General features: G+C 52.5%; 6 protein-coding genes across 6 annotated transcripts; 2 read left to right on the forward strand and 4 right to left on the reverse strand.

The window, feature by feature from the left end:
• Positions 1-883: 883 nt before the first annotated feature.
• On the reverse strand, positions 884-3,356 carry VE01_04025 (uncharacterized protein). The gene is made up of 5 exons (XM_059463586.1): positions 3,067-3,356; positions 2,958-3,010; positions 2,824-2,878; positions 2,563-2,763; positions 884-2,510 (listed from the first exon to the last, which is right to left on the reverse strand). Exons 1-5 carry the CDS (start codon positions 3,122-3,124, stop codon positions 1,030-1,032), a joined length of 1,848 nt encoding a protein of 615 aa, XP_059319815.1. The 5' UTR covers positions 3,125-3,356; the 3' UTR covers positions 884-1,029.
• Positions 3,357-3,735: 379 nt separating this feature from the next.
• On the forward strand, positions 3,736-6,593 carry VE01_04026 (uncharacterized protein). The gene is made up of 2 exons (XM_018273504.2): positions 3,736-6,301; positions 6,361-6,593. Exons 1-2 carry the CDS (start codon positions 3,994-3,996, stop codon positions 6,477-6,479), a joined length of 2,427 nt encoding a protein of 808 aa, XP_018131760.2. The 5' UTR covers positions 3,736-3,993; the 3' UTR covers positions 6,480-6,593.
• A 303-nt stretch (positions 6,594-6,896) lies between these two features.
• On the reverse strand, positions 6,897-8,723 carry VE01_04028 (uncharacterized protein). The gene is made up of 4 exons (XM_059463587.1): positions 8,461-8,723; positions 8,308-8,408; positions 8,130-8,257; positions 6,897-8,079 (listed from the first exon to the last, which is right to left on the reverse strand). The coding sequence occupies exons 1-4, from the start codon at positions 8,564-8,566 to the stop codon at positions 7,098-7,100; spliced, it is 1,317 nt and encodes a 438-aa protein (XP_059319816.1). The 5' UTR covers positions 8,567-8,723; the 3' UTR covers positions 6,897-7,097.
• A 131-nt stretch (positions 8,724-8,854) lies between these two features.
• VE01_04029 (uncharacterized protein) lies at positions 8,855-10,854 on the forward strand. Its single transcript, XM_018273506.2, has 2 exons — positions 8,855-9,140; positions 9,193-10,854. The coding sequence occupies exons 1-2, from the start codon at positions 8,988-8,990 to the stop codon at positions 10,516-10,518; spliced, it is 1,479 nt and encodes a 492-aa protein (XP_018131763.1). The 5' UTR covers positions 8,855-8,987; the 3' UTR covers positions 10,519-10,854.
• On the reverse strand, positions 10,497-11,684 carry SKI6 (Exosome non-catalytic core component). Its single transcript, XM_018273507.2, has 2 exons — positions 11,326-11,684; positions 10,497-11,215 (listed from the first exon to the last, which is right to left on the reverse strand). The coding sequence occupies exons 1-2, from the start codon at positions 11,610-11,612 to the stop codon at positions 10,750-10,752; spliced, it is 753 nt and encodes a 250-aa protein (XP_018131659.1). The 5' UTR covers positions 11,613-11,684; the 3' UTR covers positions 10,497-10,749.
• Positions 11,685-11,835: 151 nt separating this feature from the next.
• Positions 11,836-13,313, reverse strand: VE01_04031 (uncharacterized protein). Its single transcript, XM_018273508.2, has 2 exons — positions 12,255-13,313; positions 11,836-12,198 (listed from the first exon to the last, which is right to left on the reverse strand). The coding sequence occupies exons 1-2, from the start codon at positions 13,208-13,210 to the stop codon at positions 12,123-12,125; spliced, it is 1,032 nt and encodes a 343-aa protein (XP_018131660.1). The 5' UTR covers positions 13,211-13,313; the 3' UTR covers positions 11,836-12,122.
• Positions 13,314-14,367: the final 1,054 nt, after the last annotated feature.

Consider the following 14,367-nt stretch of genomic DNA (forward strand, 5'->3'; position numbering starts at 1 on the left):
TGGAGGCGGCTAAAGTTTGGTTATATAGGGGTAGAGAGGAGCGGGTATTCAGACCAGGCTAGGAATCCCCACACCATGTGCTGAAGAACATTAACTGAAAGAGACGGGAAGAGAACATAGTAGTATGGTCGACTGCATGCCATTGTAAAGGAATATATAGATCCATTGTCATGCAATGGAATTTCAACCCGCATCCTTCCTCTCCAATCTTTCTCCCTACTCCTCCATCTTCACCTTCCGTCTTCACCCTTTATCCATTCACCTCCCTCGAATTGCAAAACTCCATACTCCAAACCCCATATGCAAACCAACTGCTAAGTCCCCAAAAAGAGATGAGGCGACGACACGACAGAACACGGTCAGCGCTGCACCTCTCTACTATGCCTTCCACTCTGCATCCCCCTGCGCATCCTCCGGCGCATCCTCCGGCGCATCCTCCTGCACATACTACCATATAGTTGTGCATCCTGTACCAGCACTACCGTACGGAGTATATTCTTCGAAGACCATCACCCGCTCTAACGAGAGACTCACTGAGCCGGCCGGCAAGAAGGCATCCAAAGCGAACAGTGGTTGGCTGGTGCAATGCAAGCACAAACGCTGAAACAAATTGACGGGGGAGCAAACGCTCATAATAGCATGGCAACAACAAGAGAATATAACATTGTGTTTAATACATTCGACAGCTTACTTACAAACATTGTAGTTTTGCACAACAAAGTGGTGGTTGCCTTCAACGTCGTCGGTTTTAGCTCCGCGGGGATATTAGTTCCCGCCGCGGCCCAGCCGTGTTTCGGCATCCCAAGTCAACGACCACCATAAACCAATATATTAAGGAAGGTGCTGCGCTCCAGATCATCTTGTTTGAACAATTTGTGTATTATCCGCTGACTATCTAGGTATCTCGTGTATCCTTCATTTTCGCTTCTGTGATGCTCCCGATTCCCAATTTTCCGCGTTACATTACTATATCAAGTGCAGTGTTCATTAATCTCATTCGGTCCTGTTACCATCTATTCCCAACCTCAATCATCCGAAAGTCGTCCCTCCAGTTCCACGACCGAAATTGGAGTAACCAAGCCCAGTGCTCAGCCTCCTTCCTCGTTCGCCGGGTCCGATACTATTCCCTCGGATACCAACTGGGCTGCTCATCCTCCGTTGTACAGATGCGCGGGGTACGTCAAGTCTGTGCTGTGTACCCGCCAACGGCTGTTCCACCGTGTCAATCCCTTCTTCATCCTCCGAAGTCTCATATAGAGCCTCATCCCCCGCGATGATGGTGCCTTCATCATCATCATCATCATGAGGGGTCAATAGTTCCTCGTCATCACTCCCATCCTCATCGTCGCTAGCCTGATTAAACCCCTCCATCTCAACTAACATAAATATCGGAATCGCCCCAAGGATCGCAATGAACCCCAACATCCACCACGCCACAATAACATACCCCCTCTCCAACCCCCACGAGAACGCCGCGCCAGCAAAGAACGGCCCAGCAGCTCGCCCAATCGAACTCACGCTCGTGGCAACCCCATTCAGCGTCCCCAGCAGCCTCAAGCTCGCCGCGGAATTCGTCAACATTATCGTACTACATGGGAACATGAAGATGCCGCAGAACGCCTTGACGATCATCAAGCTGAACATCGCAAGTTGCTGACGTATCGGGTTCTGGATAAGCGCCGTATACGGCGTGACGAACATGACGGATGGGATAATGACTGCGCACACGCGGTAGCACCGCAGGACGCCGAACCGCCGTACCACCACGGGAAAGACGAAGAACTGCACGATGCCGCTGCAGATTCCGTAGGCGGTGAAGAGAGTCCCAATGCGGGAGGAGGAGATGCCGAAGCCTCCGCTGAATTTGAAGGGGAGTTTCGTGTTGGAGGAGTCGGGGGCTTGTTGGGGGTGGTGCATGAAGATTGGGAGGAGTTGGTCCATTGCCATGCTGTGGAGGGCGAGGATGGCGTAGGAGAGGAGGTTAAGGTTCGACTGCTTGTTGAAGACTTCCCAAACGGAGGGGCCGGCCACTTGGGGTGTCTTGGGTCCTTGCCATGTGGTGTCGAATGGCTTGCTGGAGGAGTGAGAGTTACTGCGGGAGTGGGTGTTGTTGAGCAGAGCAGCTCCGAGCTCATCGTCGTCATAGTCACGGTTCCGCCTCTTCTTGCGGGACTTGACACACCGAACCAGCCTCTGGCCGATATAAATCCCGTAATCGGGTTTGTTCTTGCGAGTCTCTAGGGTCTCTTTCAGAAAAAGGAAGCCGACAATAATGCCGACGGCAAAGAAGATGGACGCTATCATATTAGGCAGCGCGAAGGGAAACTTTGTGAGCAACTTGTTGTTGCCGAAGAGTCCAGGAAGATTGACGGCCGGAGAAGCAAAGAAACCACCAAAGGCTGGTCCCAGGATACTACCAAAGCTCCATACGAGAGGCATGACTGAGAACGCACGGGGCTGAAGGCTCCTTTCAGGCACCATTTCCGCGACCATGGTTCGAATGATACCAACTACCGCTATTTAGCTTTTGGGCTCTGAACGAAGGGACTGATCACAACTAACCATTTCCGTTTCCTCCGCCGGAGAGAGCTCTCGCAATAATCGCCCAAGTAAGTGATGTCGAGAAACCCCACAATATACTCATGATCATAGTCGAGGTAAGCCCCAATAAGATCACCGGTTTGCGGCCGAACATGTCGGACGCTCTACCCCATATTATGGCCGTAATGCTCTGGCTCAGACTGAATACAGCACTTGTGATTCCTATAAATCCGTGAGTCTCATGTTTCATATGTTTCACGCGGGAAGACGGTGGTGTCTTACCTGCCCACTTGGCTACCTCTTGCTTTTTGACCCCGAAACTCTCGATCATTTCGGGCTTCTGGAAGTTAGCATTGTGCGCAATATAAAGTCAATCTCATTTGAGGCATAGAGGTTGATAGAAAGATTCCTCTTACCAGATACGGAAAGACGCTCGTTGCCGCGATTGGCTCTGCGAATCTACATATTGCTACCGAGGATATCAGCGCTCGGCATCCCATCAAGAAATTAACAGAGCAGATTTACCCAGTATGATCAGCTGCCGCACAGGCAGCTTTGGCTCACGGCGAGACATCTTGGTCATCTTAATATCCCCTCAGGACGACAGCGGATGAAGTTTGGGTTGCCCTATGGGCGTCTCGTATACGTAACCACTACGCTTCTGGGGTGCATGAAAGGCAAAATGGTTCTTTATAGTGGATATAGTGGATATAGTATGGTTGGGCACAATATCAAAGCCAGTTTAGCCATAAGATTATTATAGATATATGTTTATAGATGCAAACAGGCAGTACAGGAAGCAAAACACGACAAGATCAAAGAAGAGGAGGAGGAAGGCTGGAGGAGCTGCGAGGAGCTAGAAGATATGAGGTCACGTGATACGATGACTCTATGATCGGGCAATCGTTGTTTATAAGTCCGTTGAACACCCCGAGGTCGGATTACCTAAAAGAGGGGCAAAATGGTGGGGTTTGTGGTCACGTGATACTGTGATTGCAATCATTTGTGATGATTGTAACCAATTATAAGGCGTGATTGGGCCGTTCATCCGTGCTTAACCAATCAGAGCGTTCTGTCAAAAGCTTGAGTGGCTATTCCTTCAACCCACCATCCTATTCCAGACTAACGTACACTAGTCTGCAAATATCCGTAGCTTACTAGACGGAGCGGATGAATTGCCGACGCCGAGGCCACCAGGTACCTCTTGCTTGTACCTCCACACTTTGGCAGTTCCTAGCGCTACTTCCAGCCAACTCCAGCCATCGGTACTTCTTATCCTGCCTTGTTATCCTACGCGTTACATGTACTACCCACCAAGGCTAACGAGCTTGGGAAGGAGGTCAAGCTTCATAGTCCTACTTACACTTCTTCCCCTCCTCCACTTGCGAATTCACTGATCGTCACTTTATTCCGCCTCGGACTTCATATCGCGGGCATTGTGCCTATATATGTATGCACATACTGCCCTCACCTTCACGTCAAGGTCATCTACCAGCTGCCATGGCTCCCGATGACCGCACACCTCTCCTTGGAGCTTCTTCGACAGCTCAGCCAGCTCGACTGCCTCAACAACAAAGTTCGGCTGCTGTTCGTCGTCGATTCGCATATATCGCTACAGGCTCATTGGCTATTGCCTTTGTCATCCTCGTTCTGATTCCAGCGGCCTTTATCCCCCACCTTCTCGACGATCTCGTGCCCTCGCGCGGCAAGTTTCAATACGCCGACCTCGAGAATCTGCTTCTGAACAGTCCCAGCACGGAGAAGCTGTCAGAATGGAGCAAATACTACACCTCGGGTCCTCATCTGGCCGGGACCAACCTCAGCCAGGCTGTTTGGACACAGGAGAAGTGGAAGGAGTTTGGAATTGAAGACTCAAGTGTTGTTCCATACGATGTTTACCTGAACTACCCTCTCGGACATAGACTTGCACTCTTGGAGAAACCCAGCAAGGGACATTCGAAAGATGGCGAGGCAACATGGAAGGTCAAGTTCGAAGCTTCATTGGAGGAGGATGTGCTGGAAGAAGACCCGACGACTGGCGCTTCCAATAGGATCCCAACATTCCACGGTTATTCTGCGAACGGCAACGTCACCGCACGATATGTATATGTCAACTACGGCACATACCATGACTTTGAGGACCTGATCAAGGCCAATGTCTCCCTGGAAGGCAACATCGCCATCGCAAGATACGGCCATGTCTTCAGAGGCCTGAAGATTAAGCGTGCGCAAGAGCTGGGCATGGTCGGCGCAGTCCTTTTTACTGACCCTGGTGATGATGGGACCCCACTCCATGATATGTCTGAAAATTACCCAGATGGACCTGGCCGCAACCCATCCAGTGTCCAGCGTGGAAGCGCTCAGTTCCTGTCCATGGGACCCGGCGACCCTACCACGCCTGGCTACCCTTCGAAGCCTGGAGTACCTCGATCCCCAACAGACGACAATATTCCACGGATTCCCTCTATTCCCATATCGTATACCGACGCGATTCCAATCCTCAAGGCGCTCAATGGTCATGGCCCAGTGCCGAAGGACTTGAACAAGTACTGGAATGTCAACCTCGGTCTCGTGACGCGTGGTGTTCACTATAATGCCGGCCCATCCCCAGAAGGTCTTGTTTTGAACCTAGTAAACGAGCAGGATTACAAGATCACACCTATCTGGAACGTCATTGGTATAATCAACGGGACTCTTTCTGATGAAGTCGTTGTTGTTGGAAACCACCGCGACGCGTGGATCGTTGGAGGTGCTGGTGACCCCAACTCCGGATCCGCAGCTATGATGGAGGTCATCCGCGGCTTTGGGCAGGCGCTCTCCAAGGGCTGGAAACCGCTTCGCACTATTGTCTTCGCAAGCTGGGATGGTGAGGAGTATGGTTTGGTCGGCAGCACGGAGTGGGTAGAAGAGTACATCCCTTGGCTGAGCGAAGCCAATGTTGCCTATGTCAACATCGACGTTGGCTGCAGTGGACCAAAATTCGTTGCGGCCGCCTCACCTCTGCTAAACAACCTCATCCACGAGGTGACCGGCAGGGTGCAGTCGCCGAACCAGACTGTGGAAGGGCAAACCGTTCGCGACGTATGGGGTGGTCACATCAGTACCATGGGCAGCGGCTCCGACTTCACCGCCTTCCAAGACTTCGCTGGCATCTCCTCGATCGACATCGGCTTCACCGCGAGCCAAGAAAGCGCAGTCTACCAGTACCACTCCAACTACGACAGCTACCACTGGATGGAGACCTACGGCGACCCAGGCTGGCACTACCACGCCACCATCTCCAAGGTCCTCGGCCTCTTCGTCGCCAAGCTCGTCGATTCCCCCCTCGTCCCCTTCCGCACCACCGACTACGGCACAGCACTCATCTCATACGTCCAGCAGATCCAGGACCTCGTCGACAACGGCCCCGCGCGCTCCTCCACGATCCGCTTCCGACCAACCCCAGAAGCTTCTACCGACTCCGCCTCCCGCCACAAGCACCTCCACCGCGGCCTCAAGCACATGCAGGGCTCCGCGCACCGCTTCCTCGACGTAGCACGCGTCTTCGACGAGCACGTCGACAAGCTGCGCGAGCGCGCTGAGCACGGCTACGGATGGCTGAGATGGTGCGCGCGCCTGAAACTGTACCTGGGTGTCCGTAAGGCGAATTTCGCGATGAAGCTCCTCGATAGGAAGTTCTTGCATGCGCCGGGTCTGACGGGGAGGAGTTGGTTTAAGCATGTGATTTTTGCACCGGGATTGTGGACTGGGTATGCTGGTGGTGAGTTTTCCTGATCCCCGTGATGTGATGTAAAGTGTGTGTTTGCTAACGAGGTGTAGCGGTGTTTCCTAGTCTGGCGGAGGCGATTGATAATGAGGATGGGATGGGAGCGGTTGGGTGGATGCAGATTATTGATGATAAGATCATTAAAGCGACGAAGAGTTTAGAATTATATTGAAGATACTTAAGATAGATCATCGTGGTATTTTGGGAAAGGTCCTTGGATGCGCATTGGTATATGAATTCTGAGACTAGACAGGATAGTGGAGCATAGTTGAATATGACGCCCTGAAATAATATCTAGAGATAATTAAGTGATTAAATGGTGAAAAAATATATTAATCCGCATCTTAAAAATATTACGCACAAGCAATTGCCCTTGGGATTTTTACACAAACACACAATTCTCACATACCACCCACCTACAACCACAATGATAAAAACTTGGACAATACCACGCGCATTACATTCATACATGTCGCATGCCAAAAAAAAACTGCAAAAAACTGCAAAAATATGATGAGAGAATCTGTAGAGAAACTCGGGATTTGAGCCCGAGGCGGGGCTCGAACCCGCGACCTTGAGATTAAGAGTCACACGCTCTACCGATTGAGCTACCCAGGCAGGGTGATTGTTGGTCGATGTCCCTCGATCAATACATAAGCACCACCAGAACTCTACTCATACGCCTCGAAAATTATTTTCTCTAGGATTTACCTCCCTCTCGAGCTCTCGCGCTTTATCTACAATCCCCCCACTAAAAAATAGGCCAACCACTCTCTCCCCCCACTACAATCTACTGCGCACCCAACGTCTCCAGCGCCGCCCTCAGCTCCCGAATCGCCGTCTCCGAGTCCTCGAAATTCAACGCGCTAATCGCCCACCTCGCGTGCTTCTGCGCCTTGGCCACTGCCACATCATCCAACACCACCGTTGCCTGCGGTCGAGGCGCAGTGGCAACGGGTTGTGGTGGTAGCGTTGACCCTACAGGCGCGGCGATCGTGGACACGGGAGGCGCGTCGTACGCTGCTTGTGTTGCTGCTGGTGGTGCTGGTGGCTGAGGCGGCGATTGGGAGTAGTAGGAATCGATGTTCTGGTCTGCTGTGTGTCCTGTGTTAGGAGTGTAGTCGACGGTGGGGAAGGTGGGGAGGGTAGGTTGTTCGTGAGGAGGGCTGATGACGCTGGGTTTCGGGGATGTGGTGGGGGGGAGGTGAGTTGGGAGTGTTGTTGGTGCAGAGGGTATGTCACGGGCGTCTGTTGGAACTTCGGGGAAGTATCCGCCGCCTAGGGAACCGGAGCGGTCGTGTGGTGAGGCGGATGGAGAGGGTACGATAGGAGAGACGTTTTGGGAGGTGGCGGAGGGGTTGAAGAGCTGAGGTGGTGGACCAGGGTGAGAGGCGGTTGGTGGGGTATTTTGCCGCGAGGGCTCTTGAGACGGGTGGAGGGACTTGTTGAGCAGCGACTGTGCGGCGAGGTGAGGGGACATTAAATCCTGCTCGTCTGGGACATCTTCTGCCGTCGGTGGTGGTGGGCGAGACTGATTGCTGCCTAGTTGTTGCAACTCGGATTCGCTGGCTTGATCTGGTGCTTCCTCTGGTCCAGGCTCAGGAATTGGGTTGGATTCGTTGGGATCTTTGCCCTCCTTGATTGCTTTGATGATGCGGACAGCGTTCCATTTTGCGTAGCGGAGCTTGGCCTGGATTTCTTGGTCTGCCTCACCCCATATGTTCAGGAGTTCGAGAAATGTGGATGCGGCGAGGAAGGTATCTGCGGTTTGCCTTGAATTGATTAGAATGCGTAGCCGTAACGTGGCGGAGAGTTTCCTTACTTTGTAACCTTGTTGGCTTGGACGGCTCGGTCAGCTCGCTCAAACGTTTCGAGGCCGAATTGCTCCACGTATGCCTGTCCAGCAGTATCGTCGATTATGGCATCGTCGTCCGCATATTTACTCTTCGTCTGGAATAACTTGTTAGCCTTCATTGATGGTATATGCCTCGCAAGCGTACCTGTTCCAGCTTGTCCATCAGCTTTGACGTATATTGAAGGCATTCTGAGTCGGTGTTATGGAGTCCTCTGGCGATCAGTTGGTTGACAATCCAGTATTCGCCTGGGCAACATTAGTTACAATACACGGTTATGAATACAGCTCCCAAACTTACACCAATACGCGATCGCCGGCTTCACTTGCTCTAACTGCGCAGCTCTCTGTGCGAATCTGGCGATATCTGCATTTGCCTTGAGCTTTGCGGGGAGGGAGGCGGCCATGGCGCCCGGCGTTGTTGGGGCTGCTGCAGATGCCTCCTAGGGATATCTATGGAAAGCGAGGTCGTTACTAAGAGTATATTACTGTTTCCATAAGCTTTCCCGTACTCAAATCCAAGAAATGAGGTCTTTGATCGAATATCAGAGGGTCCAAGAGGATCTCCAAACAGCGGAGCTCCCCCGCCTGACGTAGAGTCCGCTTAGCGTTCGCGACTCAGCGCACGGACCACACGTATCATGCAGCTTCCCCAGACTCTTTATCCAGATTGGGGATTGTAGCTACTGTGGCCACTTCGTGTCAGGACAACTTGTCACATAAACAATGAAAGAACTGTAACTCTGATCTGTTTTATATATAAACCATAGCTGTGACACGTCGATCTCACTCTATACCATCCTCTCAATATCCTCATTATCTCACGCAATGGTGTATACCGGAGCTCTGGCCGCGGCCGCTACGGCTTTATTGTTGGCTTCGCCCGCCACCGCGGCGGGTCTTTACCCCAAAAGCTCCGCGGTTCTCCAAGTCGATGCTAAAAACTACGACCGCCTCATCGCAAAGTCCAACTACACCTCTGTAAGCTCCCCATACATATGTACAATGAACTACGCGCTAATGGTCTCGATAGATTGTAGAGTTCTATGCTCCATGGTGTGGCCACTGCAAGAGCCTCCAACCTGCGTATGAGAATGCAGCCAAGAAGCTCGCCGGCCTCGCCAAGGTCGCGGCTGTTAACTGCGATGAGGATATCAACAAGCAGTTCTGCGGGAGCATGGGTGTCCAGGGATTTCCAACTCTGAAGATTGTCAAGCCAGGCAAGAAGTTCGGAAAGCCAATCGTTGAGGATTACCAGGGAGCGCGCGAGGCGAAGCCCATCGTCGAAGCAGTCTCAGCCAAGATCGCAAACCATGTATCTAAGGTCACCGACAAGGAATTGGACGCCTTCATGGCCGAGAACGTTGACACCCACAAGGCCATCCTGTTCACCGAGAAAGGATCTACAAGCTCCCTATTGAAGGCAATTGCCATCGATTTCCTGGGTGGCATCAAAGTCGCTCAAATCAGGAGCAAGGAGGCGAGAGCCGTGGAGATGTTCAGCGTTGAGAAGTTCCCCACCATTGTCCTCCTACCCGCTGGCAACGGCGCGTCAGCCACCACCTACGATGGCGAGCTTAAGAAGGACGATATCGTGAAGTTCCTCTCCTCTGTCCACCCGCCAAACCCAGACCCAGCACCTGCGAAGGGCAAGGCTGCCAAAGAGAAGAAGACTGAAAAGAAGTCTGAGAAGAAGTCCGAGAAGAAAGCAGAAAAGAAGGCAGCGAAGAAGGCCGAGGAGGAATTCGAGGAAGCTTCTTCGTCCCAAAAGGAATCCGAGGCCTCCGCCAGTGAGACCGCTGAAGCATCAGAAGAAGCCTCGGAACCCACTGAGTCGCCGAGCGCCGAGGCCGAGAAACCAGTCGTTCTTACCCCACCCATCCCAGTTATCACCAGCGAAACCGAACTCGCAGACGCATGTCTGACCCCCAAGTCCGGGACCTGCGTGTTGGCTTTCACATCGGCAAAGGGTGGCGATGTTTCCGTACAGAGCATCGAAGGCCTCGCGGAGGTCGCGTTTAAGTACCATAACTCCAAGCACGCTATCTTCCCCTTCTACGCTGTCGCTGAGGAGGTCACTGGCATGCCTGAGCTGAAGGCTGCGCTCGGCCTCACCAACGACGTTGATGTTGTCGCTATAAACGCAAAGAGGGGCTGGATGAGGAAGTACTCTGGAGATGTGTACACGCATGAGGCAATTGAGATGTGGATTGACTCCATCAGAATGGGTGAGGGCGAGAAGCAAGTCCTCCCTGGTATCCTCATTGGCAAGACTCCCGAGCAAGTCGCCCAAACCACGACGATCCAGGTTGAGGAAACCGAACCCAAGGAGACTGTCTCCGTTAAGGACGAGCTATGAAAAACGCGCCGGTCCATTGGCAATGTAACAACTTGATTTCTCTCCTTAGGCGAGTCGTTGTACAATAGCGTAGCTTAGTGAACGCAGCAGTATTTATTTAACCCCATGCTCCACGCAAACCCATGCTCCCATGTCTCCTCTCCCGCGCCAAACTCCAGTACGCCACTACCCACACTTTTCCAACCCCCCAAACATCAAGTATGAACCTATCTCAAACCGCAATCCCACCCCTCATGCTCCCAAAATCTTCTTCCCCTGCCTCCTAACAACCCCATCCATAATTGCCCGAACCTGCTTACACCCATCCACGCCAACTGCCAACATCCCCTCCACGCGCGAAACCTGCACCCGACTCTCCAACACACAAACGCTCACCCTCTCTCCACCGCCGGTTGCAACTGTCAGAAATGGTAATTCTTGCTCCTCCATCAAACACAGATCTAGCAGCGGATCCGCCGCCTCGTCGCCCGCGGCGTGTGCGCTCGTCGTCCCGGCCGTTACGGCGCAGAGGTAGTCGGGCATTGGGACACCGGCGTCGATTAAGGCGAGTGTTGCGGCATTCAAGCAGGCGGCTAACAGGGCACCGTCTTGGGCGAGTACTTGGATCGAGATGGCGATTGTAGAGTGTGGGTATAGGTGTGTGAAAAGGGTGGTAGAGAAGGCGTTTGCGATGGTCATTTGCATCTCTGCTAGGCGTCTGTTTCAGTCAGTCTCCTGCTCCCCCACATACACCCGCTTCCCCCCATCTTCCCAAAACCTCAAACCCAGCCATCGCACAACACAACAACAAGAAAGAAAAAAACTCACTTATCCCCCCTCCCCCACTTCTTCCTATCCGTCCCACTGAACCCCGCCACCCCAATCTCAACCGTCACCGCGGCCTCCCCATCCTTCCCCCCCCCCGCCCCAGTCCTCTTCCCCTCCGCCGGCCCCGCAACCGTGCACAGCACCTTCGTATTCCCCATCTCGAGGTACGACGATCCGTCCGCGGACGGCTGGACTGAGATAGACGCGTGCAGACGGCGCAGCTCGTTCCAGCGGCGGCCGTCGAGGCGCAGGAGCGCGAGGTGGTAGGAGGAGGTGTCGAGGGGCATGGTTATGTGTGTGCGTGTGTGTGGTGGTGGGTTGTTTGGGTGCTGCTTGAGCGGTTCTGGGGATTGGAGGAGATGGAGGTTATTTTGGGTGGGGGGAAGAGATTAGATTAGATTGGGGATTTTTTTTGGACGGGAGCTATGACCTTTTGAGGATTGACAACATATGAGCACTGAGCACTGGCGGTACAAGAGAAGATGAGCAGACAATGAATAGTTTTGTTTAGATGAATGATTTTTTTATATTTAATTTTGCCTCGATAAATTTAATATATACATCAAGGAGAGGAGTTTTTCGGGTGGTACAAGTTAATATCTATCTAGTCTTGTCATTTCAATACCCCATTTGCGCCTGACTCTTCGAAATCCTATTTCGAGAGTTTGAAATCAGAAGCGGCAGCAGCAAACACTTCGTATGCTTGCCTTTCCCATTCTATGTTTCATGAACTGTATTTCAGCTTTCTCCGACAAGCCTTACTGGCTTTTTAAGTTTGTACAATTGTGTTTGGGAATCTACTTCCTCCTGTTGCCTTGCATCATCAGGATTTGGACCATGCGGATGAAGATGTTGAGGAAGTCGAGCTCGAGGCTAGGAGATAGTTAGCAATTGACCTGGTAGATATGAATGATGTAAATGGAACATACCTGATACTCTCGTTGACAGGATCCCTCTTAATCAAACCACGCTCGGCAAGACGGGCGTGGTTCAGCACCTTCTGGACATCGTACAGGGTGAAGCCACCAAAGACAGCCAGGCCACCGTACAGCCAGATGTTCTCAGTGAACGCTAGAGTGCGGACGGCGGTGGCGGGGAGGACGAGAGGAGCGAAACCAGAGACAGCAACGATGGCGACACCAGCAAGGAGCGGTCCACCGAGGAAGAGGTACTTGTCGTTCTTAGCGGTAGCACCAACGAAAGCAATAGAACCCATCATGGCAATCGTGTAGAGGCCAGCGCGGGCCATAATCGCAGGAGGAGCCATGAACATCAGCGGCGCAATGAAAGCAGCCTGGGTAACGTTGAACGCAGTCCACAATCCGTACTTCTGGACGTAGTTCGATGGATCAGTGTTTCTCGTTGCGATCATGGTACCAAAGCTCAGGGCGAGACCACCAATCATCACAATCCATGGGTTCGTGGCCATGATGCGGTATACGAAGCCCGAGGTGTACATGGCGCGCGCGGCGACACCGATGATGCCGACGCCTAGACCGGTGTGCATGAACGTCTCATTGAGGTATGAGCGCTCGAAGGGTGGCATTCCGCCGTCCTCGCGAGTCTCGCGGTTGAACACCATGTTGATGGCGAGCAGGGTGCCACCGAACATGGCACCGCCGACGAGGAGGCGCTGCATCAGACTGCCGTTCGCTGTCGGATTCGAGACAGTGGTCGGTTGCACATTGTAGGCGCGCGTCTGCTTGAAGCCATTCTTGATTATGGGAGAGTTCTTGATTGACGAGGCGGTGCGGGAGGTGAATATGGCCTTTGTCGCGGGGGCGTGGTGGAAAGCCCGGACTGGGGCGGCGGATTTGAAGGCGGTCTTGGAGACGGCGGCGAGGGTGCCGGTAAGCCTGAACGGCTGGCGGATGGTGAATGACATGCTTGCGCGTATCCTTTCGGTGGTGAGGCACTCAGCTGAGATAAAGTGGTGTTGATGATATGATGGAGGGATAAATGTGTCGTCGATGGCGATTATGTATGTGCGATGGGAGTGGAGCAAGGCACGGAAGGATGACGACCTCCCAAGCATTTCTCGAACCTCGGCGAATCGTGCCTTAAATCCGGGGCCACTTCAGGGCCCAAGGGTGAGTCTGAGTCAGGTGATGTTGATTAATCAGCCGGGGTTAAGTTTGTAGTCACGTGATGCTTATTAAGCTGAGAATTGGAAGTGGACAGTATGAGGAAGAAGCGATTTACTTAAAGATGGAACAATACTACAGGCTTCTAAATCTAAGTCGAGCCATATATCGATGAATTGGACATCGCTATGTATAGGTGGTGGTATTACCCTCTAAGAAATCTTTTTTCTTGTTGCGAGGTTATAATTACTCCGTGGTGCTTTGACGAGCAGTGTTGATCGATGCAAACACATCTGATTTGATCGTATCCCATATCCATATCCCAATTATAAAAAGGGCCATACTGTGTTCTCTATGAGCCGCGCGACCCCTCTAATATCCTAGACTCGCCCGACAGGCCCAAGCTGGTTCCCGTCCCGGCCGTAGCCCTCGGCACAACGCGTGGATGAAGGGCCAAGAGGCACGCAGAGGTCCCTGCACGGCTGGTATGATCTGTTCTGATCTGATATGATTTGTGCAAAGACGGTGATCCCTTGGGATGTTCTGCATGCGGGAAATTGCAGCGTCGCAATTTCGCAAGAAGGGGTAATCGTCTAGAAGGGTTCTGGATGGATGGAAGGAATGGAAGAATAGAAGGAAGGGGGGGAATCCTTGTTGCTTGCTGTTAATCTGGGGGAAGCTACAGGGAAGGGACGAAGGGCTATTGACAGCTACTGCACGCTATGAACCTGTGATGGGCCAGTGATGGACCCAGCTAATGAAGAGGTGCCCAATATTGGAGAGTAGACTTAGTAGATCTTTGAATTACCGGATCGGGCCCTGTACCAGAGAATGGGCTTTATACAGAGTCCTACTAAAGAAGCCGTGGTTACATTGCTAAGGCGCTGACGGCTTGCTTACGGTTTGCTGTTTGTATTAGTATGGAGGGACAGCTGATAGACCACGTATACAGTAGAGA

The sequence above is a fragment of the Pseudogymnoascus verrucosus genome, assembly GCF_001662655.1.
Source record: "Pseudogymnoascus verrucosus strain UAMH 10579 unplaced genomic scaffold scaffold_14, whole genome shotgun sequence".
NCBI classification, from domain to species: Eukaryota; Fungi; Ascomycota; class Leotiomycetes; order Thelebolales; family Thelebolaceae; genus Pseudogymnoascus; species Pseudogymnoascus verrucosus.